This window comes from Hyperolius riggenbachi, chromosome 12 (genome assembly GCF_040937935.1).
Source record: "Hyperolius riggenbachi isolate aHypRig1 chromosome 12, aHypRig1.pri, whole genome shotgun sequence".
NCBI lineage: Eukaryota > Metazoa > Chordata > Amphibia > Anura > Hyperoliidae > Hyperolius > Hyperolius riggenbachi.
Genome location: NC_090657.1, coordinates 96,705,018 through 96,730,333, shown reverse-complemented (window position 1 = coordinate 96,730,333; position 25,316 = coordinate 96,705,018). Strand labels below are relative to the sequence as shown.

The following is a 25,316-nucleotide window of genomic DNA, read 5'->3' as shown; positions in this document are numbered from 1 at the left end:
ACAAATAACATTTATATCCTGCTTTGCTCCAGGCAGACTCAACGCACCAGAGCTGCAGCCACTAGGATGTGCTTTATAGGCTGTAGTAGTGTTAGGGAGAATTGCCTAAGGTCTCCTACTGAATAGGTGCTGGCTTTCTAAACAGGCAGAGCAAAGATTCAAACCCTGGTCTCCTGTGTCAGAGGCAGAGCCCTTAACCATTACACTATCCAGCCAATAGCAGGTCCCAGAAGTCCAGGTAGGACAGGATAAGCAGTAGAGGGTCAGACGGCAGCTTTGCGAGCCCCAACTCCCCCCTATAGAGTCTTTTAAGAATCCTATAGTGTTGAACAAGTCCCCCTCCTCCCCAGGACTGGAATGTAGCATTCTTGAAGGTAACCAGTCTCAACGTTTAATGCAGGATTGACAGCAACAAAATCAAATTCCAATTACGCACTGCTCTGTGTTTATAATGCAGCCTACAAACTGATTTTACATTGTAAGCACTCTTCTCTAATCAGAAAAGTTTCTGCTGTAATAAATCTGATCTCAGTCAGTCTGTCACTATTTGGTACATTGCTGACGAGAAGGAAGTTTGTCATCCCCCCTCCCCCACACACACACACTTAATTTCATGCTCCTCTCTGATTGTCTGAAGGCAGTTCAGTGAGCTGCTGAATTCTGATCTATGCTGTGCTAACATGTGTTTACAAAGCACGCTAGATATGACAGTGCAGTTTCTAAGAGAAAAGAAGAGTGAGTGAGGAAATTACATCAGGTTTGGCTTCAGTCAGGAGAAGTCAAAATAGAAAATGCCAGGAACAGTTTTATCTTTATTTGCTTTATAAAATTCACTGAAATCAAAACGTGGTCAATACAATACATATGTTATGTAAGCAGAACAAGTACTGTATTTATCAACTTATATATGTGTTTTTTCCCATGGGATAGTATGGCTTAACCTGCTGCTTTAAAGAGACTCCGTAACAAAAATTGCATCCTGTTTTTTATCATCCTACAAGTTCCAAAAGCTATTCTAATGTGTTCTGGCTTACTGCAGCACTTTGTACTATCACAGTCTCTGTAATAAATCAATGTATCTTTCCCTTGTCAGACTTGTCAGCCTGTGTCTGGAAGGCTGCCAAGTTCTTCAGTGTTGTGGTTCTGCTATGCACTCCCCCCTCAGGGGGGAAAGAAACACACAAATGATCTCTTGAGATTCAAAAGGAATGCTGTATACAGCCTGCTTGTGTATGGATGTATTTTCTATGTGTGGACATACTGTACATCAACCTACTTCCTGTTTTGGTGGCCATTTTGTTTGTTTATAAACAAACTTTTTAAAACTGTTTTTAACCACTTTTAATGCGGCGGGGAGCGGCGAAATTGTGACAGAGGGGAATAGGAGATGTCCCCTAACGCACTGGTATGTTTACTTTTGTGCGATTTTAACAATACAGATTCTCTTTAAGACAATAAAACTGGATAGTGTAATGGTTAAGGGCTCTGCCTCTGATGTAGGAGACCTGGGTTCAAATGTTTGCTCTTCCTACTCAGTAAGCCAGCACCTATTCAGTAAGTTTTGGGTAAGACTCCCTAACACTGCTACTTCCTACTGAGTGCTCTCTAGTGGCTGCCTCGCAAGCGCTTTGAGTCCCATAGGAGAAAAGCGCTATATATGAAAAAGGAATTATTACTATCAATTTACTTTTTCATAAAAGAAAAGAAAATATTTGACAATGCTTATGCATGTGTGTAAGAATATAGCAGACCATTTGCAGCATGATCTAGTGTGCAAACATGATTTCTTCTGTGTCCAAAATGTGCAAGAAGGTTTTAAAAGGCTATTTATGTCAAACAGGAACAACCGCCCCAATGCAGGGAGGGGCGTTTAGTACCAGTTATTATTAACTGCTGTTCAAGAAGATGGCACCTTAATTGGCAGCCACTGCCACAGGATTCTGGCCTTGTTTGTTTTGATTCCCTTTTCCTACCAATTCACCTTGTTTCACCCCTGAAGGTGTGCAGTGTGGTCTGGTGTAGCCTGGGACGCTGGTGCGGGTCATGAAGAGTTCAGGTCCTGGAGTTTTTCTGCCTTGTCACTGCCTGTGTCCATTGTTTATGCAGGTACAGGCCAAGTGAAGTCCACCGCTGCTACCCAGGAGGTCAGGACTCCACTGAGGTTGGAAGACACTGCACCGATCAGGACACCTTTGGCCTTTCTGGATGTCGGCTCCATCCATCCATCTGCTGCTGCTCCAACCGCAGCAGGGACACCTTTGGATCAGCCCCTTTATGATGCCAGCCACTAATCCGGAAGTAAGAGTCGCCACAGCCAGACGCTTCTGTGCCCGCCAGATTATCTTGACCAGCCCTGCCGAATGCTGCCCAGGAGTCGGGACCCACCACAGAAATGAACACTACTTCACCTTTTGAACCAAAACACCTTGGCCTGCACTGCCAGATGCCAGCAATTGGGATCCTTAGCAGCTTCAGCCTTCTCCTCTTTCATGAAGAACTGGGTCATCCCTGCTGAACCTTCGCCTCCCTCTGCCCAGGGGCATAGCAATAGGGGGTGCAGAGGTTGCGACCGCATCAGGGCCCTTGGGTCAGAGGGGCCCAGAGGGGCCGTCTCTCAACTGCATTATTAGATTCCTATTGGTCCTGTGCTCATAATAATCACTTCTCTAGATGCTTTGAATAGTGGCAATCCATCCCCTTCTTGCTCCTCTGACACTGTAGTTGCCATTGGCAGGTTTTGGTGCGTCATGTCAATTGTTATGTATAGAGTGTATGGGGGGCCCCAATGTAAAACTTGTATCGGGGCCCACAGGTACTTAGCTGCGCCACTGCCCCTGCTCCCCCCTCCCCCCCGTTAATATCTCCTTAGGGGTAGTGAATGATGCAACGTGCAACTGGTGGCACTGTAGTATGGCAGCTTTGGCTCTTGGCTTTCAGACATTATTCCAACCCCCCCCTCCCCCCCCCCAGATCCTGTATGAGCCAAAACCAATTCCGGGTACTACCCCCCTTTGTACTTCGCGAAATAAATGATTCTGATTAACACGGAGTGCTGATTTATTATCATCCTTACCCAGACATTTTAAAGGCAATATACATGTACAACCAGGCACTTACAGTTAACGTATGTACAAAGAGATTCAATTACCCAGACTGTTAGCTGGAGTTAGCTTTGGTTATAACTGTCTGGATAACTCCCTCACCTCATTATAATTGAAAAAAGTTGGTTAACTTTCTTCAATGCAGAGCCGCATACCTTGGAGATAGATGACAGAATTTTTAGTTTGAATCCATATATACATATATACATATCTACCTTAGGTTTTTTAAAATTCTAAGTGACTAGCACCTTTATGGTGTGCAGGAGCCAGGATCAGGAAAATCCAAGTCAGAGGGAATTTCTGCTGATCATTCCTGTTGAAATTGTACGGGGAAATTCTATATAAATACACACTGGCCTCTTTGTTGATAAATGAAATGATTCGCCAAGTATATATACTGTATGTATCAGAAAGACGTACGTTTGCTGGCTTCCAGCCAGTCAAAATGGAAAGTTGACTTCGCAGAGAGAGATCCTATCTAAGAGTTGGACGCAAGTCAAAACGCCATTAATGTGATTAAACCAAGTAAGCAAGATAAAATCATGTGTTGCATAACGCTGATATTTTTAGCATTTATTGGAAAAATAGATTGGGTTTCTATACTCTTAGAGGGCCTTATTTAAACGTGTATTTGCCTTTATGAGTGGGAACTGTTATTTGCTTGTTCTGCCAAATCAAATTTAAATGTGATCCAAAAATAACAAAATAATTGGGCAACTGAATCCCTTCTGTAGTAATAAAGTTCGGACTGGCAAGTTTTGCTCATTTGATCATACCTGCAAAACTAAGATGATGGGTCAGTCATTGACCTTTATTTAATGTATGTTTTATCCTAAGTTTTCTCCTAAGAGATAATGTTTCATCTTATGGTTTAAATTCCTTTCCAACACTTTGAAATTGAAAAAGTACCAAGAAGAAGGTGGCAAAGTTATTCTGAGAATTTTCTTGCTTGCTGGTATCTTCAAAGGCATTTTATTGATAAGCGCCCATATGAAATTAACTTTTTCTCCTGAGTTTTCCCCTAAGTTATATTTTTAAACTTGTCAATAAAATGCTTTACCAATTACTTTTTGGTACTTTTTAAATTGCAAAGTGTTGAAAATAGAAGATGAACAATAATCTCTGAGGAGAGAATTCAGGAGAAAAATATATATTTTTTAATTGCATAAGGTCCAAGATGTGAAAATATCATCTAGGTGAAAACTTAGGAGAAAGGGTCAATTGAATACAGACCAGTGTGTAGTGGGGTTTTTAAGGCTCTGTTCCACTTGTAAAGGGTCTCAAATTACCCAGCAAGCTCATGGTGAACCAGAACTCCTGGGAGTGCGAAGGGGCTACAACGGACCAAAAACTCCTCTTACTAAAATGTTATGGAAAACAAAAGGATGATTTGAATATTCAGCAGTGATGCATCGTGGTGGGAGATGTTATAGGCTCAATCCAATCTGAATAATCGCAAATACCTTCTGTTTTAAGAAGGTAACTTTTGTAAAGGGTCTGAAATACAGAGTTATTTGTAATTTATGGAGTCTTTAGATAGGTGAGCAAAATTTTGCACCTCATCTGGTAAATCATGGAGTTCTTTGAACACAAAACGGGAAAAAAGTTTTCTAATTCTAATCACCTACCTATAATGATGTTCGGATACATATTATGTCTGCCAACCACTGCCTGTGCTTTGTTTTCAAGTGGACCATGAGTGAGTGACACCCTGACCTCCCGATTACCTTTACATTTTGCAGGTGTCACCCAGTTGTGGTGACTTTACATTGTCTAAGCACAGCATACTGAGCTCCTTTACTAGAATTGTATTAACTGTAATAAAAGCTGAAGGGTTAGACTAACCCTGCAGCAGTGCACTGTAGAACAGTGCCTATGGTCGTGCTGATACCACACTTTTGTTGTCATTGGAAACAGCCTCCGTAGAATGTGATTGCCTATGAGCAGGGCAGTGGTACCCACCAATGAGAACAGGTGAATGTTCTGCTTGTCTCTATGTTGCCATGAGAATGGAAATCTAATTGGATACGTGTGGGTTACAGCTAACTTAAATGTTAACAGCTTTTTGTATTCTTGTTCTCTACAGTAAATCTACACCTTGCAAGATGAGGCTGCTGTACTTTTCAACACTACTTTTTGTACTTTCAACACAACTGGAAGCAAGACCACAGGGTGAATGTAAGTCTATGGAATGACAAGACTAGGAATATTACTGAGTATGCAATAAAGAGCATTAAATGTAGCAAAAAGATACCACTCTTAAATGTATGCATATTTCTCTTAAACTTGTACATTCCTAAAATCCAATCCTAATATGTAAAGGAAATTGTCGAGCAGTCTAATTGGAGTAAGTATTGAACAAAAATTGCATTCGTAATTTACAGTATACCTTTTTTAAAAATGTTTGCTCTTCAAGCATTATCAGTTGCAAAAGTGTATGTAAGCGGATGTTTTGAAATGCTTGATTAACATCTTAAGTCACAATGTATTTGGTGTGTTTGATACTTAAAGGGACTCAGAGCTGGATTACATTAAACGTTTTAACCACTTGCCGACTGCTCGCTACTCTTGCTGATACGAACTGCTGACCCGCTGCCACGTCTGGGATTCCCTGCCTGTGCGTGCCTGCTCCCCCACGTGCGTCGCTCTCTTCCCATGTATCTGCAACCCCCCCCCCCCCTTACCTTTCAGCTCCCCCCCCCACCCTGTGCAGTGTAGAAGTGATGGAGTAGCCAGCTTGCAAAGTCCATGCTCCCACACGGATTGCAGACATCCGACTCCTCCCTGGGGCTGGCTATAGTGAAAGTCTTATACTGATACACGGGGAGTGAGCGGGGAGCATGCACACTCACTTAGCACTAGGGACACATGAGGGATCAAAGGATACACAGGAGGACACATGGACACAGGAGGACACTGGAGGACTCTTAAGGGACACAGGAGGACACCATTTGGGAGCGGGGGGAATATGTGCAAGATGCGCCTGGAACATGGACACACCAGGGTTAGTATATATATATATATATATATATATATATATATATATATATATATATATATATATATATATATATATATATATATATAATTTTTACCTGGATTTTGCCCTCTAAACCTAGGTGCGTCTTATATTCCGGAGCGTCTTATAAAATACAGTAATAACAATGAATAATGCAAAAATATGGTCTAGACAATATGCATGAAAACAAACCCCACAAGCCAGCATTTTGGCTATATTTTTTGTTTCTCTCTGGATTTGGCTTTAATAGGGAACCTGAACAAAAAAAGAGATTTTCAAATGAAAAAAAAAATCACTGCGAAACAGCTTTTATTGATAGTTTCTGAATAAAACATCTAAACTAAGTAAATTTGTTTTTGCATTTTTCATTCAACATTACTAGTAGTTGATAAGATACCATTTACTGGTGGTAAACCCCTTACCTTTAAAGATATAGAGTTCAGTATTCCATACAGAGGGATCATTATGGCTGACAGGAAATAGAATCCTTTTGATCCAGCACAGGAGGTGGTCACAGCTCCATCAAGTGTGCACTCTGCTGAAAGATCTGAGCTGGCTTCTAACATGCCAATCACGGCCCTGTATAAGGCACTGCTGGGAATACCGTGTAATCAAACAGCCACTGGAAAAGGATTGCTTTTGTTTTATTTAAAAACAAATCACTGCCAATAAAGAATGTTTAGCTTCCTTTGCTGATGTGGTTTCATTTTAATGTACAAATTAAGTTTGCAGAATTGTTCCATTAAGAGAGGAAAGCTATATACTGTAGAGTTTGATTTATGTCAATGGACTATTCAGAGAGAAATTATAATGAGCTATATGATTTCTGTGACTGTTTCCTTCCTGTCTAAGTCTATTTAGGCACTCAAGGCTGGGTTTATAATTTTCCACCCATAAGCCAACTTTTCTGTGGCTCCCCATCCTTCACCAGCATCCGCCCCCTTCCCCCCTCCCCCAACTCCTAACACTAATCTCTCCTCTCTTAACACTAACTACCAGCCATCCCATCACTATGAGTTACTGATTGTTTCTGCTGTCCACTGCATGCGCTTGGTAATATCATTGTTAAAGAGGAACTCCAGTGAAAATAAAGTAATAAAAAAAGTGCTTCATTTTCACAATAATTATATATAAATGATTTAGTCAGTGTTTGTTCATTGTAAAATCTTTTAAATCCCTGATTTACATTCTGACATTTATAACATGGTGAATTTTTACTGCTGGCAGGTGATGTAGCTGCTGCTTGCTGTTTTGGCAGTTGGAAACAGCTGTAAACAGGTATTTCCCACAACGCAACAAGGTTCACAGACAGGAAACTGCCAGGAGTACCATGGTCCTCAGAGTTTCTTGTGGGAGGTGTTTCACCACAATATCAGCCATGCAGAGCCCCCTTATGATCCGCTTGAGAAAAGGAATAGATTTCTCATGTAAAAGGGGGTATCAGCTACTGATTGGGATGAAGTTCAATTCTTGGTCACGGTTTCTCTTTAAGCAATATCTGCAAGTTAGTATTGCGGTCTATGAGGGAGCTGAAAGGCGACAGGCGACCATGTGACAAAAATAAGCAATTTACCTTAGACTGTTCGGCCATCCTGAAACAACACAACCACATATACTCACCTCAAAACACTATACACTCCCATTAAGCTGACTAATAGAGGGGGTCAATGGGATGCCAATAATTCTGACTTGCAAGAACATTTAATGCAAAACTGAGCCAATCACATGCCCTTTCTGTCAATTTAGATTCATCCTTTTCACTAGCTTTTTATTCAGTCATTGGCATCTCACTGACCATCGCTACTGATTAGTCCATTTAGCTGAGCCAACTTTCCAAGGAAATTTCAAAATATCCTTCTGAATAAGATCATCTCAATATTTCTTTCTGATCCCGCCGCTTTGCCGTTTTCATTCCCATTCGCCGCAGACCTGCCTTTCCGTGATTGGGTTATGGGAAACAACTGTTCCCAACCCCAATCACAGTGGTTGTGATGAATGAGAGCATGCGGCAGTGAGATGCAACCTCTCATTCAAAACCAAGAACAAACTGTTACACACACTAGTTCCTGTTTACTGTTAACAGCAGACAGGAACTAAGTGTCGTGCTATCTTGTGGCCAAAAAGTAAAATACACCCAAATACACCATACTACACTTTTACATAGAAAAATTGAATAAATTATCATTAATTTTTAACTTCTTCCACCCTACCCATAGTTACCAAAATAAAACACTTGTAAAAAAAATTATAAAAAAACTACATCATTTTAAAGAAAACTACATAAATAGTTACCTTAGGGACATTTTTTTTTAATATATATGTCATGAGGGTATATTACTGTTGCTTTTGTAAATAAAGGCTTGTAATTATTGTTTTAATATTAAAAAAAACCTCTAAACGGAAAAAATACACCTTTATTTCTAAATTAAATATTATCACCATACATTGTACTAGGGACACAATTTAAACATAATAATAACCTGGGATAAATGGGCAAATAAAATGTGTCTGTTTTATTTACATAAGCACATTTTATTTTTAAACTACTAAAATGAAGAATTTTTGCAATGTTTTTCTTCTTCTTCCCTGTAAAAAGTATATAAAATAAAATAATTCTTAGCAAAGAGTACTGCCCAAAGAAAGCCTAGTTTTTCCCTCACAAAATAATATATAGATCATTTTAGTGTGATAAGGAGTGATGAACTTATTGGTGAATGAATGGGAGGAGCGTTATGTAAAAATTGCTCTGGTTTTGAAGGGGAAAAAACCTGTGGTAGGGCAGTGGTTAACAATGTTTAACGATGCACACCACCCATGGCGGTTGTTTGTTTTTGATTGACCACCATGCTGGATTGAATCCTTCATTCCGTTCATTTATGACAGTGTGCCAATGGCGCCCGCCGATTTGGCCAGACGGATCAGGAAACCATCGTTAGTTGGAGGAGATCCCCGATCCATCTGGCCATGGGTACTCCGCTTTAGTGTTAGGCATATTGTCAGGAGGGTTATTGTTAGGCATATTGTCAGGAGGGTTAGTATTAGGAGCATCGGCAGGAGGGTTAGTGTTAGACATGTTGGCAGCAGGGTTAGTGCCAGGCATATTGTTAGGAGGGTTAGTGTTAGGCATGTTGGCAGGAGGGTTAGTGGTAGGCATATCGGCAGGAGGGTTAGTATTAGACATGTTGGCAGCAGGGTTAGTGCTAGGCATATTGGTAGGAGGGTTAGTGTTAGGCATGTTGGCAGGAGGGTTAGTGGTAGGCATATCGGCAGGAGGGTTAGTATTAGACATGTTGGCAGCAGGGTTAGTACTAGGCATATTGGTAGGAGGGTTAGTGTTAGGCATGTTGGCAGGAGGGTTAGTGTTAGGCATATCGGCAGGAGGGTTAGTGTTAGGCATGTTGGCAGGAGGGTTAGTGATAGGAATATCAGCATGAGGGTTAGTGTTAGGACCATAGGCAGGAAGGTTAGTGTTAGACATGTTGGCAGCAGGGTTAGTGGTAGGCATATCGGCAGGAGGGTTAGTGTTAGACATGTTGGCAGCAGGGTTAGTGCTGGGCATATTGGTAGGAGGGTTAGTGTTAGGCATGTTGGCAGGAGGGTTAGTGGAAGGCATATCGGCAGGAGGGTTAGTGTTAGGCATTTTGTCAGGATGGTCAGTGTTATGCATATTGGCAGGAGGGTTATTGTTAGGCATATTGTCGGGAGGGTTAGTATTAGGAGCATCGGCGGGAGGGTTAGTGTTAGGCATATTGGCAGGAGGGTTAGTGATAGGAATATCAGCATGAGGGTTAGTGTTAGGAGCATAGGCAGGAAGGTTAGTGTTAGACATGTTGGCAGCAGGGTTAGTGCTAGGCATATTGGTAGGAGGGTTAGTGTTAGGCATGTTAGCAGGAGGGTTAGTGCTAGGCATATTGGTAGGAGGGTTAGTGTTAGGCATGTTGGCAGGAGGGTTAGTGTTAGGCATGTTGGCAGGAGGGTTAGTGTTAGGCATGTTGGCAGGATGGTTAGTGTTAGGCATGTTGGCAGGAGGGTTAGTGATAGGAATATCAGCATGAGGGTTAGTGTTAGGAATATCAGCATGAGGGTTAGTGTTAGGCATATTGTCAAGAGGGTAATTGTTAGGCATATTATCAGGAGGGTAATTGTTAGACTTATTGTCAGGAGGGTTAATGTTAGGCCAGGTGTATTAAAAGGAAGGAGGGGTTCCTCAGTTTGCTTATAATGCAGCCTCACAGTTTTTTGTTTTTTTTATTTTCTATGCAGACCATTCAGGTCCACCTAAAAAATCATTAACTCACCTGTCGAAAAACAAATCTTGGACCACAGAACATACTTGTAGCTTCTGTAAGAATAACTGATTTTTTTTTTAAAACAACATTAAACACAACTTAAAATGTTTATACATTTTTGTTGGTTGTCTTTAATGAATTCTGTTAATGGATGCCAGATTAAGACCACTTAGATCCCTTTGGGTCTAATTCATGCATGACAGCTAGAAATATGCTGGAAATAAAGCGTGGGAACACTTCTGCTAAAGAGATGTCGTTTAGGTTTAGAAGCTGTTGACTTACGCAATTGACATTTCTTCTTGATCTCTAAGAGGGACATGCTTGCTTAGCATTCAAAATGAAATGCTGGAATTTCTACATATACTTAGTTCACTAAAGGGCCCTTGTCGTTGTTCTTTCAGGTGAGTTATGGAGCGGTTTGCCACTTTTGTCATCAACTTCAGTCATGATTTCTCTTTCTTAAAGAGAATCTGTATTGTTAAAATCGCACAAAAGTAAACATACCAGTGCGTTAGGGGACATCTACTATTACCCTCTGTCACAATTTCGCCGCTCCCCGCCGCATTAAAAGTGGTTAAAAACAGTTTTAAAAAGTTTGTTTATAAACAAACAAAATGGCCACCAAAACAGGAAGTAGGTTGATGTACAGTATGTCCACACATACAAAATACATCCATACACAAGCAGGCTGTATACACCCTTCCTTTTGAATCTCAAGAGATCATTTGTGTGTTTCTTTCCCCCTTCTGCTCTCATGCACTGAAGTTTCAGGCTGCTCTTTTCTTCCTGCAAACAGCTTTGCCCTTGTCTGAATTTCCTCAGTATGTGAAAGCCCAGCCAGCTCAGAGGACACTTTATCCAGCTTGTAAAAGATACGAGAGCAGAGAGAAGCTGCTCTAATCCTAAATAACACACAGGCAGTGTGCAGAGAGGGGCCTGAAAGGGGGAGTTCATAGCAGAACCACAACACTGAAGAACTTGGCAGCCTTCCAGACACTGGCCGACAAGTCTGACAGGGGAAAGATACATTGATTTATTACAGAGGCTGTAATAGCAGAAAGTGTTGCAGTTAGCCAGAACACATTAGAATAGCTTTTGGAACTTGTAGGATGATAAAAAACAGGATGCAATTTTTGTTACGGAGTCTCTTTAAGTGTGCCTGCAAATCCCGTGTAGAATGAAAGACTTCCAAAAAGCCATCATCTAATATAGGTCTCTAGTCGTGGTTCAGTATAGGATCAAATTCTCCCCAAGTGCCACAAGTATTCAACTTCTTCTCTTTTGTCTGTTCTTAATAGCTCAAAATACATATAGGCCCTTATTCAGTTCACTTTTTCTCCCAAGTTTTCTCCTAGGGGATTTTTTTTTCAAACCTTATAAATAAACTGCATTTTAAGCCACCAGCAAGCAAGGCAATACTCAGAATAACTTTGTCATATACTTTTTGGTACTTTTTCAATTGCATTGCGCAATTTGAAAGGTGCAGTTTAAAGGGTATTTTAAACAGAAGATGAGTCCTAGGAGAAAACTTAGAAGAAAATATGAATTAAATAAGGGCCAATGACTGACCAATCATCTTGTTTTTGCAGGTATGATCAAATGTACAAACTGAACTATACTACTACAGAAGGGATTCAGAATAATTTCAATAGTACCTTTTCACCTACTTTTTGGTATTTTTTCAATTGCAGGGAGGCTGAAAAGTTATTTTAAACAGAAAATGAAAAATCATCTCCTAGGACAAGAGTTAGTAGAAAAAATGAATTTAATCATCAGTAAATTACCTTTTTCTCCTGAGTTTTCTACTGTGAGGTATTTTTTCATTTTCTCTAATAATTTTCAGAACTTTTCAATTAAAAAGGTACCAAAAACGTGAAAAAGTACTACAGTAGAATCTTGTTATAGTAAAATTCTGATACACCTCTAGCTATTAAACTCAGTCCCCAGGTCCGACCATGTGCCTGTATGAATATACAGTACAATATAAGACAAATCCTGATATAGTAAACATCTGATATAGCAAACTATTAGGGCAGGTCCCTGACCCTTGGAGTTTTCTATAAAGGGATTTTACTGTATCAACATTAGTTTGAGTATGCTCTTGCTTGCTTGTAGATAAAAATGTATTTTATTGACAAGTTGTGAAAATATCACCTAGGAAAAAAATTCAGGAGAAAAAGTGAATCGCTTTAATGACTTGCTTTTGGAATAGGAGGACAGACCCAACTTTATTCATTATTATTCATGTTATTTACAAAGGCTTCTATGAATATGATGAATTTCCACAACAGCCATATCTTGTTCCCAGTACGCTGTTTCACACAATTAGGTGGAACCTGTGTTTTGTAAGCCACGCAAGTGTTGCTAGGGAAACACATGGTTTTCCATGCGCTTTACTTAGGTAACTCAGGTCGCGTAAATTAACTACTTACTGCAGCAGGTGCTGTAAAATCATTTGAAGTCCCAGGACCGCGAGAATTAGTCAATGGGAGCGGGCAGCCGCCGCGCTACCATTACCGCCAGTTAGCGGAGACATGATGAATGGGAATGCAATGATAGCATAGCACATGTTGTAGGGTAGCACGTGGAAAACCTTGTGTTACCCTAGCAACACTTACATTGCTTAGGTAACGCAGGCTCCACCTATTATGGAATGCATGCCATGCTGTCATTGGTAGCTTCGTGAATCAGGGCCTAGAACACCAATGCAATATATACATACATTCAACAGAACTCAGTACAGATACAGCAAGGTCAAAATGCAAATATCAGCTCAGGTAGCAGAACAGGTGCAAAAGCAAATTCACAGGTGCTCAAAGCCAGGTTTAGACATAGGGCTTGATTCACAAAGCGGTGCAAAGTGTTAGCACGCTGGTGAAAAGCCCTTTATCACGCCTAAACTCAGTTTAGGCATGATAAGTTTAGGTGTGATAAGTTTAGGTGTGATAAGTTTAGGCATGATAAGTTTAGGTGTGATAAGTTTAGGCATGATAAGTTTAAGCACCAACTGCGTTAGCACCGCAGTGCACAGCTGATCAAAAGTTTTGCGCTAGCAAAGTCTGGTGCACTTTGCATAGAGTTTAATGGTGCTGCTTTGCGTGCGGGACTTTGCACGCTATCTACACTTATCTAAACTTAGCATGCCTAAACTTATCACACCTAAACTTATCACACCTAAACTTATCACGCCTAAACTGGCTTTTCACCAGTGTGGTGCAAAGGTTATCATGCCTAAAGTCTTTTAGGCGTGATAACTGAGTTATCACCGCTTTGTGAATCAGGCCCATAGTGAGATAACTACTAAAATAAAATACCGCGCTAAGGAAATATAAATATCGCCAATCACTATTTCTCAAGAAGACGGAGCGCAATAAAAAAGAAAATTCCCTTATCTTCATATTATGTCATAAGAATAATATTATCGTGCTACAAGCTCACAGTCCCAATACGGATGCAACAAAGTTCAATTGATGTCATCCAACTAATATGCGCTGTCCAGGGACCTCCACGAGCAAACGTTTCAAAAAAGAGAAAAAAGAGGCATAGAATATTCAAGAACCCCTGCACCACATTATTATTATTATTTTTTATTTATATAGCGCCTGTGATATAACACAATCCACCAACGATTCTACAAAGCACCAAGTGAGTGACAGGCACCCCTCCCCCCCTTCCCCACCACTTAGCCCGCGCTCACCCAGGCATTCTCTAATATTATAGTGAGATAATATTACAGTGAGATAACTACATATTCTGTAAAGTGCTGCAGATATCCACTTGCAAAACTTAATTTCACTCATCCCTAGTGTGCAAGCTCCAAGGAAATATGAATGCTTTAGAGACTTTCATATTAATGTTCAGTTGTTCACACCTGTGCTGTGTGTTCCCAAAGGGAATGTTATTGCACAGTGGAGAATATTTTTACCCATGCTCAAACGCCTCACCTGTAGTATTGTATTGCGATCAGAGACACACGTTGAAACTTGTATGAACACGTGCGTTTCAGGCCAGGAAACGTGTGTGCATAACTGCACATGCCTAAGTGCACATGCACTACAAAGTGTTTAAAAGCTCTAAACACTGAGTATGGAGTACAGACCTAGTAATGATTTAGGCCCCTTACTTACCACGTCGAACTCCGTTGCAGTTTGCTCCCCTGCCGCTCACCGGTAATGCAATGGCCATTAGTTTCAATAAGACTATCCACACTACTCACGGGGCAATGCAGTGGAAGTAGCTAAATCTATGCTTGACCACCGCAAACTCTGCAGTGCTTGCTGCATTACAAGTCTATGGCGATGCATGGCAATGCAGTAAGTGTGCATGATCGATCGCTGTAGCAGTGCAGCGTGCATGCACAGAGTGGCAGTGAACCAGTGACATTCTTACTGTCCACCAGGAAGTATGCCGCTACGCATATTACCCTGTCAGCGCACTCTGTCCCAGGGTAATGTGAAAGGGGACATGATGCGGAGCGATCTTCCTGCCCCAGGCTCTCGTGGCGCAGGACGATCACACCGCACCAAGGGCTTGATTCACAAAAGCGTGATAACTGATATCACAGCAGTTATCACGCGATCTGCCGCGCGTGAAGATTTGAGTGCGTAAAGGATTACTTCGCCTGATAAACAAACGTTTGCGCGCTTGAAACACGCGCGTCATTGCGCGCAAATGTTTGTTTATCACGCAACGTAATCCTTTACACGTGCACACCTTCGCGCGCGGTAAATCAAACCGGAGCTAAAACCAAGTAATCCAACTATATTGTCTTTGTTTTTTTTAAGTAGAGCATAATTTTAAAAAGTTTATACTGCACTTAAAGGATACCTTAGCGCTAATTTAAATCTAAAAATGACGCCCTGTGCCCCTGCTCGCTGGTGGAGTACGTGCTCACCGGGTGCTTCGTCGCACTGCTGTACTCGCGTACAGTATACTGGTTCCCAGCTAGCGCAGTTACATTCAGATCAATAGGACATACTGTGCATGCGCAGCGCAGTTTGTCAGGGGCAAAGGGCACCGAGTGCGTCGACCAGGATATAGAGAACGGGAGGTACAGCGGGTGAACCATAGAAGACACCAGGGCACAGGAGGTGCGGTAAGCCTAAGTGCGCCTCCTCACACACACACACACGACATAAATACAGAATAAGAACGTGTCTCTGTGTCTATGATTGTGCTTTAAAATACTGCACACCTGTGAAAGTTGCTAATGCTTGCTCATGTATTTGTCTTTTGCAGTGCAACAATGTAAAACTGGCCCTATGGACCTGGTCTTTATCATCGACAGCTCAAGAAGTGTTCGACCATTTGAATTTGAAAACATGAGAAAGTTCATGATCGATATGATCAATTCACTTGAAATTGGACCTAGCCTCACAAGAGTTGGAGTGGTTCAATACTCTAGCCAAGTACAAAATGTGTTTTCCCTCAAGAGTTATACTACAAAACCCCAAATGCAGAAGGCCATCAATGACATCATTCCTCTGGCTCAGGGGACCATGACTGGTCTGGCCATCCAGTATGCTATGAATGTTGCATTTACTGAGGAGGAGGGAGCTCGACCACTCTCACAGAGAATTCCAAGAGTTGCTGTTATTGTGACTGATGGAAGACCTCAGGACCGGGTCACAGAAGTGGCCGCACAAGCACGGGAAGCTAAAATCGAGATCTATGCTGTTGGTGTACAGCGGGCAGATGTCAACTCTCTCAGGGCCATGGCCTCTCCTCCTATTGATGACCACGTGTTCTATGTAGAATCATTTGATCTCATCCAGCACTTTGCCATCCAGTTTCAAGATAAGCTCTGTGGTGAGTTCCTTTAGGTACTACAGGAAATGACTGCATACACATGCACTGAAATTAGTAGGAAAAGAGCCTGTGCATGCTTTGTGTTACCTCAGCTCCCAGCAGCCTGCATTACTTGTCAGAAGTGTGATGGCTGAAGAACACTTTGCAAATGTGCGAAAATTGGGACTGAGTTTTTTTTTTGCTTTTGTTTTTTTTACTTTTTTTCTTTTAAAAAGTATGCATCCTCTTCAAGTCTTATTACCTTTAATCCACCATGTTGGTTGGGTGGCCAGGAGGGAAGGGGCAGTGAGTTTGGGTCTCCCGTATCTAAGAGACACCAACCCCCAATGCTTTTACCATTGAAGCGGGGTACCTTCTCAGCTAGTAAATCACCCATGTCCCATTGTTAAGGAAGGGGTTCCTCCCCACCTCCAGTGCTTAGGTGGAGGTGGGAGTAACAGTATAAGTGCTGTTTTCCACTGAGAAACGTGATCGCTAGCTGAGAATCGGTTGCATTTCTGAAATTTTCCACTACAGCAATTGTGCTGTGATTCTGCCCTAATCTGACGGGTGTATGGGTTTGATTATGGTGGTTTTACGTTTGTGATTTGCCTTGGGAGGAAAGAAAATTGAAGAGAAAATATTTTAAATTGCTGGATCATGGAATAATGGCACAGTGGTGTGATTGTTATGCAATTTTTCTGGGCTCCTATACTTTGGCCTACCATAAAAACTGCAGGACACACTAAAAAGCATGGTTGCTTATAAATCCTTCACTTTGCCCTTAAAGAGACTCTGTAACAAAATTTTCAGCCTTATTTCTTCTATCCTATAAGTTCCTATACCTGTTCTAATGTGGTCTGTCTTACTGCAGGCTTTCCTAGTTGCACAGTGGCTGTATTATCTCTGTTATATAATCTAATCATCTTTCCTTTATCAGTTTTGTCGGCTCAGGCAAGAATGTGCTGCTCTGCTTGTGATAGGGAGAAGCTATACACACCTTCTCCACGCCCCCTGCAGGCTCTGTATGAGTCACAGACTGAGCTTCTCTGAGCCTATTGCAAGCTGGTTAGCAGCCATGTCTTTTGTTTGTAAACACTGCCTAAAACTGGCAATTACAAGCCAGGATTGCAGCAGGGAGTGGCAGAAACAGCACAGAGGGGCCCAGGAGAACATAATTAATAGAATGGTATGCTTTTTTTTTTTTTAAATATACTTTATTTATTATTTCCAATTACTCACCAAAATTCCAATACCTTTCTACAAATATATCTCATAATTTAACAAATAAATTCATTTATCACAAACATTTAAATACATAACCCAATATACAAATCTCAATTATCCCCCCCCCCCCCCTCAGCAGCACAATGAATTCCAAGAGTACCAACTACCTTCTAAATTTACCCTAATCATTCATACTACATTCCATCTTATTTTAATACAGTCCATATCTCTCATACCTCACTTACGCCTTCCATCCTTCTCAATCATAGGTCATCGGGAGTCCGCAGGAGGGGGGGGGAGGGGTCGGTAGGTCAGAGACAGGACCCAACAGGGCCCTTCATTCAAATCGTCCCGTCCCGCCCCGGCCTATTCATTTTTAGTTTCCACCACCCAAGATCTTCCTATATCTCTCTTTTTCCATGAATTCAACCCACTTTTCCCATATCTCCGCTCCATAGTCCTCTGTTCCATGCAAACAGTGAGTTAATTGCTCCATTCTAAATATATGCGAGACCTCCCCAAGCCATTCCACAACAGATGGGGGACTCGCTGACTTCCAGTGTCTCCCAATGAGTGCTCTAGCACCATCTATTAGATGTCGTATTAAGGACCTCTTATATCTTCCAATGCTCCAACTATTCAGATGAAGAAGGCAGAAGCCTGGATCGTCCGGTACGTCACTCCCCACCACTTCCCTCATCACTTCCCTGACTCCTTCCCAGTAAGGTCTGATATTACTACAGTCCCAAAATATATGTTTCAGGGTGCCAATCTCTTTCCTACATCTCCAACACTTTCTGTCGGCTCCCTGAAACATCTTACCCAGCTTCTCCGGTGTATAATACCATCTTGTTAATATTTTAAAGCCCATTTCCTGTATTCTTGCTGAGATAGATGTCTTATGTGCCCATATCATTACTCTCCTCCATTGTAAGTCTGTTAAATCCTTTTGTAAATCCACCTGCCATTTATTTCTAATAGCTTGAGTATGGTCCTCCTGTCCATTTAACATTGCGTATATTTGAGACATCACTCCTTTCCGTCTCCCCTCTCCTTCACAGATATCCTCAAATCTAGTATTTCTCCTGGATAGTTCCTCTCTCGTGCCTCTCGTACTCAGAAATGACCTAAATTGTACCAGACTCCAAAAATCCAATCTTTCTTTCTGCAAGGATCTTTCTATTTCAGTCAATGTCTTCCACCTTCCCCCCTCCATTAACATGCGTGCTTGCAGTCCCTTTGGACCTCTCCAGTTATGGTATGCGTTTTTTTGCATCCCAGGAACAAACTCCGGATTATCGAGAATCGGTAGTAATGGTGAGGGGTAAGCCTCGGGCTCCATTTTCTTATAGTATTTATAGAAAATTTTTAATGTATGTCCCAGCAGTTCATTTGCCGGGTGGGTGGGATTATATTTTGACCCTATCCAAGGTATGTTTCTTAGCGGTATACTTTCCAGTTCTTGTTCCAAATTGACCCACCTCTTACTTTGTATAGAACTATGCCAATCTACAATCCTGCTGAGAATGGAGGCCACATAGTATAATTGGGGGTCTGGTACTGCTAACCCTCCACTCTGTCTAGGTTGTGTCAATAACTTAAAGCTTATTCTAGGGGGTTTTGCTCTCCATATAAACCTTAAAAAATTTCTTCTGATGTTTTGGAAGAAGGATGATGGTATTGCAATTGGGAGGGTCTGAAACAGATATAGAAGTCTCGGCAAGACATTCATTTTTAATATGCTCACCCTCCCCAGCCAAGAAAATTCAGGCTTATTCCATCTCTTTAGATCTTTGTCTATTTCCTTCTCCATCTCTTTGTAGTTGGACTGTATGATATCCCTTGAATCGGGTGCCACTTTTACCCCCAAATAAGTTAGGGTCCGTGAGACCCATCTTATTGGGAAGCTCTCTTTCATGGAGTTTATGTCTTCTAGTCTCATCCCTACTCCTAAGGCCTCACATTTATCCCAGTTTACTTTAAAGTTGGATAAAAGCCCATATTTCTTAAATTCTATAAGTAGACAGGGTAACGCAATTCTAGGTTGAGTAAGAAAAAACAGGAGGTCATCGGCATAAGCGGCGATTTTATGGACCCCCCTTCCTATCTTTATCCCTGTTATGTCTTCATTTCCCCTAATATATCTCAGTAAAGGCTCCAGGGTCAGTGCAAAAATTAGCGGAGAGAGGGGACATCCCTGTCTTGTCCCATTTCTAATTTCTAGGGGTTCTGATAGTATTCCATTTATCTTAATCCTAGCCCCGGGAGATGAATAGAGAGCCATAACATATGCTCTCATCCTATCTCCCAGCCCAATTTGCTTTAAAGTCTGTTTGATAAAATCCCAGTCCACCCTGTCAAACGCCTTCTCGGCATCCGTCGAGAGGCACATGACAGGGATGGACCGGGCTCTTGCATATCTCATCAGGATCAAAGTCCTAATAGTGTTGTCCCTTGCCTCTCTTCCAGGTACAAATCCTGTCTGATCGTAATATATCAGGCCTGGGACAATCTGAGATAAACGTCTAGCAAGAATTCTTGCAAACAGCTTCAGATCAACATTTAATAGCGATATCGGTCTATAGCTTGTGCAATTTGCTGGATCTTTATTTTTTTTATGAATCACTGTAATATGAGACTCCAAGCTATCTCTACCCAGTTTTCCCCTATTGTCCCCTCTCTCCGCCAAAGTACACAGTGCCTTCACCAAATATGGTCCCAGAGTATCACTAAACTGCCTATAGTACTCAATCCCAAAGCCATCCGGTCCAGGAGATTTTCCCAAAGGCGTTTGTGCTATTGCCTGTTTTATTTCTTCCACTGTGATCGGTCTATCTAGCTCTTCCCTATCTTCCACTGACATACTTGGTAAGCCTGAAGAGGCTATATATTTCTTAATTTTCTCGATCCTTTGTTCCCTTCCTTTTTGCGTCTCAATTTCTGGAAGTCCATATAGGGAACCATAATATTCCTTAAAAACTCGAGCTATAGATTCGCTTCTCATATGCTTCCTAGATGCAGCATCCAATATATAAGGAACATAGTTAGCAGTTTGTTGGGTTCTCAATGCTCTTGCTAATAACTTCCCTCCTTTATTCCCATATTCATAAAACATTCTTCTGCACCTTTGCCCTATGTATTTTGCTCTTGTGATCAAGAGGTTTCTTAATTTCTCCCGCTCCGCTGTCAGTTCCCCCAACACGTCTCTATCCAGTGAAATCTTATGTCGTCTTTCTAAGCGGGCAATATTGCTTAATAATTCAGCTTTCTCTCTTTCCCTCTCTTTCTTCAACCTACTCCCTTCCTGTATCAGTATCCCCCTAATGACACATTTATGCGCCTCCCATACTGTCACATGGGGGACTTCTCCCGTGTCGTTAAGTTCGAAATAACTCTTAACATTCTCCTCTATCCTTTTCTTTACTTCCTCTCTTTGAATAATGGAGGTATTTAATCTCCAATTGCAAGGTTTAAGGCCGATATCTCTTAATCCTACCTCCATATAAATTGGTGCATGATCCGAATTCGCTATCACTCCAATTTTTGTATTAATCGGTATTGACAGCAGATTGTGTGACACCAAAAACATATCTATCCGGGAGTAGGACCCATGAGGGGGAGAGTAATAAGTGTAATCCCTAACAGTGGGATGTTGTACACGCCATATGTCCAGGAGTTGGTTCCTCTGTAGGAGACCCTTTCCCTTCTTAATCGCCTTATATGGGAGGAACGCCTTTCCAGTGGAACTATCTATCTGAGGGTCAAGCGTAAGATTAAAATCCCCTCCCAGTATCACCGACCCTTCTGCAAATCCCTCCAGCTCACTTATGAGCTGCTCTAAAAATCCAATTTGTTTACTATTAGGTGCATACACAGCTCCCAATGTGAGTTTATGTGCGTTAAATGTTCCTTTCACTAATAGAAATCTACCATTAGGGTCTTGATATATGTTAAGATTTTCAGAGACTACCTCTTTTGAAATAATAATTGCCACCCCTTTTCTCTTTGCATCCCCCACACTGCTATAAAAGGCCTGGGGAAATCTCCAATTTGTTAATTTGGGGTGTGATGGTCCCCTAAAATGGGTTTCCTGGATAAATGCAACCTGTATTCGCTGTTCATGTAAGTCTCTCATAAGACTTATCCTTTTCTCCGGGATATTAAGGCCACGAGCGTTCAGGGACATACACTTAAGATGATTCATCCGTCTCCCTCCCTCCCCCTCCACCCCCCAACGCGCGGACCTCCCCACACAACTTCCAAACCCTTCCACAACATCCAATTTTTTTGTTCATTCATCCCTTTCACTTCCCTCTCACCATCCCTCTCACTCTCCACGCTCTCTAATCCTTTCATCTTTCTTTTTTGTGGGTCAAATCCACACAGGCCTTACAAAGGGCTTGTTGGGTCAAAATTCCCTTCTGGGGTCCACAATTTATGTCCCCTATATGTTGGTAACACTACCCTGTAAGGTGAAGTTCCGTCCTAACTAGGGGGGCCTAGCCCACCCCCCGGTCCAATCCTCTCCTCTTTCCTATCCTAAGGGACGAAGGGGTTCCTACTTCATAGATCCGCATGAAGAGAGGAAAAAAAAAAAAAAAAAAATTAATGCCTCCCCCCCTCCCCCCACCCCCTCAAAAAAAAAAAAAAAACAAAACAAAAAAACACACAAACAAAAAAAAAAAAAAAAAACGCCAACTCATATCCTGAATCAAGATTTTCTTCCACCTCAGTCACCCATATTAGTTACTACCTATCCATTCCTTCCACCCATCACTCAATATCACACATTTTATTACTTATACTACTATACTTAAGTGGTGTCATCCCACCGACATCGTGCTCTTCTTATCCTCCGTTCTCTATTCCTCCTCTCCCCCTCTTCCCCCCTCCTCCCCCCCACCTCACCCATCCTAAGCTCCACCTTACTTCCACTCACCGATGTCGATGAGAATCGCCATCCAAGTCTCTATTATTCCCCAAGCAATTTTATTATATTACCCTTTATATCACATCCCTTCCACTTAAACCCTCTGTCATTATTCACGTTAGTGTTTCAATATCTTCATTTAATCTGATATTTCTTATATTCAATGTACATTCGTGTTTAATCTAACAGATCAGTATACAAAATATCCCCTATCTTAGTACACACACATCCAATACCCCTCTGTGTTCAGTTTTATATTACGATAAGTGTTTCTTAGTTTTTTATACCCTCCCCCCTCTCCCTCCCCCCCTCTCCTGATCTATTGACCTCCTACTCTCAATCCTCTCACTGCCCTTTCCCTCCCCCTCTCCGGTGTCTGCTAAACCCCTAGTCATACAATATTACCGCACAATATTTATCCGATGTAGTGCTAGTATGAGTCACAGACTGAGCTTCTCTGAGCCTATTGCAAGCTGGTTAGCAGCCATGTCTTTTGTTTGTAAACACTGCCTAAAACTGGCAATTACAAGCCAGGATTGCAGCAGGGAGTGGCAGAAACAGCACAGAGGGGCCCAGGAGAACATAATTAATAGAATGGTATGCTTTTTATTGTAAAAATTATAGAGTACAGATTCTCTTTAACAAATGTAATGCTCCTTACATTATTCCTTCAAGACTGGAAGCCATGACCTCAGACCTCAGTTGCCGTACATTCAAGGCACAGTTATATGTAAGTGGGGTGTAAAGGGTTCGGGAACTGGGTTACCATGAAGAAGACAACTCAAATAGTGGTAGCTGTTTACAACAGTCTAACATCCCTCTTGTGAAACGAAAATCCAAGGACATAACAACAAAAGTGGTTTAGGTGATACCCTTAATTACTAACTGTACAACATTTCTTTGCAGGCTTTCTAAACTTTAAGTCACTTCTTCAGGCATGACTCAGAATCAGAACTGGATCAGAACCGTATCTGATCCAGTTCAAAGCTTGTAAAAAAATCTTGTACGGTTTTGATCCAGTTCTGTATCATGCCTGCAGAAGAAGCTTAAAGTTTTAAAAGCTTGCAAAAAAACCTTGTACAGTTAATCATTAAAGCTATCACTTAATCAACTGTTTTATTATGTCTTTGGATTCTCTCCGGACCACACAGAACTGGTGAAATTAAAAGGGACACTAACTCTGCAAATATAAGGGTGCACATGTATGCCTGCTGCTTTGCTGAAAACTGTGCTCTCCACTTTTTTAGGTGTTGATATGTGCACTGAAATGGACCATGGGTGCCAACATGTCTGTGTTAGTGTTCCCAGCTCCTACTACTGTGAGTGTAACCCAGGTTACAAGCTAAATGAAGATGGGAAGACCTGTTCCAGTAAGTAGAATCAACATGTAAAGCCAGCCGTTTCCTGTTGCTTCTTTTACAATGATGACAAAAGTGGATTCATGAGTTCCAATGTCTGGTCTTAGCCTTATATTTCCACCTCAAGTTAAAGTGCACCTGCAGCCCAAACTTTCAGTTAGGCTTTGGAGAGAGTCGGTAGTGGTTAATTTTATCTTGGTTTTGTCTGGGTCGTTGGGATGGTTTCCCCTCTCTTCCACTCACTTCCTACAGCAATCACCAACACAGATGACAGTTTGTCAGACTAGTAATGAGGAGTAACTTAAATTGCAGTTTGTTTGCCTTGTATTGATGTCTAAGAATGGCCATTTTGGTCATCTTATTCTAGATAATTGCACAGCAACATGAACCCAACATAAAAATTTCTGGGAAGGTAGATGATGCCAAACATGTCCTAGGGGAGTAAAAATGTTAACCACCCTGGCGTTCTATTAAGATCGCCAGGGCGGCTGCGGGAGGGTTTTTTTAAATTAAAAAAAAACTATTTCATGCAGCCAACTGAAAGTTGGCTGCATGAAAGCCCACTAGAGGGCGCTCCGGAGGCGTTCTTCCGATCGCCTCCGGCGCCCAGAATAAACAAGGAAGGCCGCAATGAGCGGCCTTCCTTGTTTTGCTTAGATCGTCGCCATAGCGACGAGCGGAGTGACGTCATGGACGTCAGCCGACGTCCTGACGTCAGCCACCTCCGATCCAGCCCTCAGCGCTGGCCGGAACTTTTTGTTCCGGCTACGCTGGGCTCAGGCGGCTGGGGGGACCCTCTTTCGCCACTGCTCGCGGCGAATCGCCGCAGAGCGGCGGCGATCGGGCAGCACACGCGGCTGGCAAAGTGCCGGCTGCGTGTGCTGCTCTTTATTTGTACAAAATCGGCCCAGCAGGGCCTGAGCGGCAGCCATCGGCGGTGATGGACGAGCTGAGCTCGTCCATACCGCTAAGATTTTAACTATGTATTTTTCTGTAAATTGAAAAAAGTTTTGACTGTGAAAATATGTGTCTAATTGCGACCTCAAGTCAGATTCCATCAGTTTCAACCTGAATAGCCAATGCAAGTATCACTACACATTTACTGAAAGAAAGAGTATTTCCAGACCTACATCCAGGTATTAGTCCCAGTAATGTGCAGCAAACACCCCCCCCCCCCCCCCCACACCTCGATTTCTCAGAGCTACCACAAACTACATGCTTTTCAGCATGCATGGGTGTACCTTTCAAGACCATGTTTACAAATGAAAGAGTGATACACAAAATTAATATCATGAATTATCTCACTTAATCTGAATATTTCAGTTTATTTAAAGAATAATTTTTGTGCAAATAACAGCGAAAAAAGTCACTTAAATTAAGATATTCCTGAATATCCTGACTTTGGTACTGGTATTTGTTTACTTTTCAGGCACTGGAAATGTGTTATACAGATACAGTGACAAAATGACAGTGATAAGTAACTCATGAGAAAAGTTAAGTGCATCAAAACCATGATTAGAAAGTAGCATCACCTAGAGGCATCTATAGATTCACCGTCTGTCAAATACTGGCCTGCATGCACCATGCTCTAAGAAGCGCACGTTA

General features: G+C 41.8%; 1 protein-coding gene across 2 annotated transcripts in view; it reads left to right on the top strand.

Moving 5' to 3' along the window:
- The window catches only part of MATN4 (matrilin 4), a 130,082-nt gene that overhangs the window by 54,906 nt on the left and 49,860 nt on the right, over positions 1 to 25,316 (top strand). For both annotated transcript variants that reach the window (XM_068263995.1, XM_068263996.1), the window contains exons 2-4: positions 5,188 to 5,279; positions 15,648 to 16,217; positions 23,601 to 23,723. In XM_068263995.1, coding sequence (XP_068120096.1) covers positions 5,207 to 5,279; positions 15,648 to 16,217; positions 23,601 to 23,723 — 766 coding nt within the window. In that variant the 5' untranslated portion in view covers positions 5,188 to 5,206. The remainder of the gene's footprint in view (positions 1 to 5,187; positions 5,280 to 15,647; positions 16,218 to 23,600; positions 23,724 to 25,316) is intronic.